This window comes from Magallana gigas, chromosome 7, assembly GCF_963853765.1.
Source record: "Magallana gigas chromosome 7, xbMagGiga1.1, whole genome shotgun sequence".
NCBI lineage: Eukaryota > Metazoa > Mollusca > Bivalvia > Ostreida > Ostreidae > Magallana > Magallana gigas.
Window position 1 is genome coordinate 52497902 of NC_088859.1, and position 2445 is coordinate 52500346.

At 35.9% G+C, this 2445-nt stretch overlaps 1 protein-coding gene across 1 annotated transcript; it reads right to left on the reverse strand.

Moving 5' to 3' along the window:
* Positions 1–295: 295 nt before the first annotated feature.
* Positions 296–2078, reverse strand: LOC105341017 (temptin). Its single transcript, XM_066066471.1, has 3 exons — positions 1840–2078; positions 807–978; positions 296–473 (listed from the first exon to the last, which is right to left on the reverse strand). The coding sequence occupies exons 1-3, from the start codon at positions 2038–2040 to the stop codon at positions 382–384; spliced, it is 465 nt and encodes a 154-aa protein (XP_065922543.1). The 5' UTR covers positions 2041–2078; the 3' UTR covers positions 296–381.
* Positions 2079–2445: the final 367 nt, after the last annotated feature.

A 2445-nucleotide genomic window follows, 5' to 3' on the forward strand; every position in this document is an offset into this window, starting at 1 on the left:
TATCAACGTGATTTTGTCGCCAAAAGCGCCCAAGTTACTCGCTTCAACCAATGTGTATCTAACTAATTGTACGTCGCTTCTCGTCGCATTTCATCGATTTTTATGGCGACATATTACTAAAAAATTGAAATTTATTTTTTTCATTAAATGTTTAAGTTTCGAGAAAGTCAATCTTTTTTTTTACCACTAAGAATAAGCATGTACAAAAAGGAGAATATATAGAATAGAATTCTTAAAGTGTGTATTTACTTACTGCGTTCGTAAACAAATTAACAGTAAAATGCAGAAATTAATATATTGGTGAATTTAGTTTATTAAAAACAAGAAAAAAATATAACAACAAATTAAATGGCTTTCTTGACGTAACAATGTTTGCACTCGTTATAATGGGTATCCCTGACACATGAACGACTGCAGACACACGCCGACGTACTCAGCGGAGGTGCCGACAGTTTCTGAATATTCTGGAATTCCTGAAAGTCAAGAGAGAAATCGTCAAGAAACGTATGTCCTCATACAACATATCACGTGTTGTAAATACATCAGATTAGAAATTTAAAAAAGGGAACATCAAAATACTAAGCAAATCGTTTGTCTTCATATTGAGTTGTTTGATACGAGTAATTTTTTAGTTACAATGTCCGACAGCAAGCATGTAAAATATTATTTTAAAGTAGAATGCTTTAAGAAAATGCAGTAGCTGAAAAAGAGCGTAAATGTAAATTGGAATTCGCCCAATGTACGACTTGCCAGCTGACAAGAGGTCGAAAATAAAACGGAGGCGAATATTTCCTTGTAAAGTATACCTGGATGACTGACGGCGGTCAGCTTGTCACAGTTAGTGTTCGTTTCGTCACAGGGGACCCAGCTACAAGAAGGGTCGCCCAGCTCCTCTCCGTTAGAGCGGCCGTCGTTGTCCGCATCATCCACACATAACGTCGACCACGTCTGGTTGTTCTCAAGCATTGCCTTGAATGCCTAAGGAAAAAAATATAAGTGAAACGCATAGCAAACTGAGTTTTATGACTTAAAGTGATAAAAAGTCAGTTAAATCAAAACATTATTTAGGTTATTTGTTTAGGGTTTTCTTTTTTTTCTTTTGGGGGGGGGGGGGGGGGGGTGGGGGTGTTGCTGGTCTTTTTGTTTTTTCTTTTTTGGGTTTTTTTTTTAGGGGGGAGGTTGTGTGTGTGTGTGTGTGGGGGGGGGGGGTGGCTTATAACAATTCATGCGGCTAATGGCTTATAATGAACTTAAAAAGAAATCCAAAATGAATTGGTTTTGGTGTGCGGGAAGTGCAATAATACTAGTAAGTATAAAAATGGGCTGATTATAGATTAAACAAAAATAGGGCGGAGTGGTTGGTTTAGTCAATTATAAAAAATGAAGCAAAAGTTATCAAATTTTCTCATAGTTTGCAAGTTGTAGAGGAGTGGGGGAATAGGGGAGGGGGTCTTTGAGTATATCATCTGTGAATACGAAAATATTCTTTTGTATAGTTAAAGTAAAGTGAGGCTGGCATAGAACGTCCAAAAGTGATCTTAAATGCATAGATGATCTTATTTATCTACCTTTTTCTAAGTAGAAGGCTGACGTTGATATTTAGACTAATGAGTCACAAGTCAGGACGTTAGATGTTTCCAGTTACCATTTCTCCCGACAACGATTAAAGAAAGTATCCTTTTGAAATTATTCTTCTCACTCTTTCGTTTAAAATTTTTATAAAAAAAAAATATGGAGTGAATTAAGACACCTACAAATGCTATTATTTACCTAAGTACAAACCTCTAACAAAACAGTATTTTTTTTAGTTTAATATGTACTCTAATAAGTGTTACTTACCAGACCAAAGCTGTTTCTTTCACCATAGGGTTTACCACAGAATTCATGTCCAACAGAAGTTATGTTGTAATAATTGATCTGGCCAGTTTCGTCCTTGCACACATGAGGTACATAATCTACGGGTATACTGGAGGCATAGAACGGCCAGCTCCGTACCGAGGGCGTGATCACCACAGATAGAAAAAACAGCACAGCTCTCATTGCGTCGACTTCAGCAGAATTTCCTTAACTAGTGCACAATGCGCTCTCTTAAGTAAAAGTTTGGACGTCAATTCATCTCACGTCGCCGCCCTTTTTTATGTTAATTAGATCACCACAGTCTGTTTAAGTTATTCAAAACAATTTGTTAACACGAGAGCACTGTTTTTGTTGTTTTTGGTTTGGGTTTGTTACTTTCGTCATTACAAATTAATTGTAATAAATTGACGTGGTTAGGTCACATGAGAAAAATAAATACAAATATCAGATTCTGTATTTACAAACATTTGCTTGCATGCCAGTATAATCAACATATGTTTATTGTATTCAAAAACCTCTTAAAGATCTCAGGTTGAAACAAAAACATGGTAATGAATAATTAAGCAAATATCATTTGCGCAAAGGTTT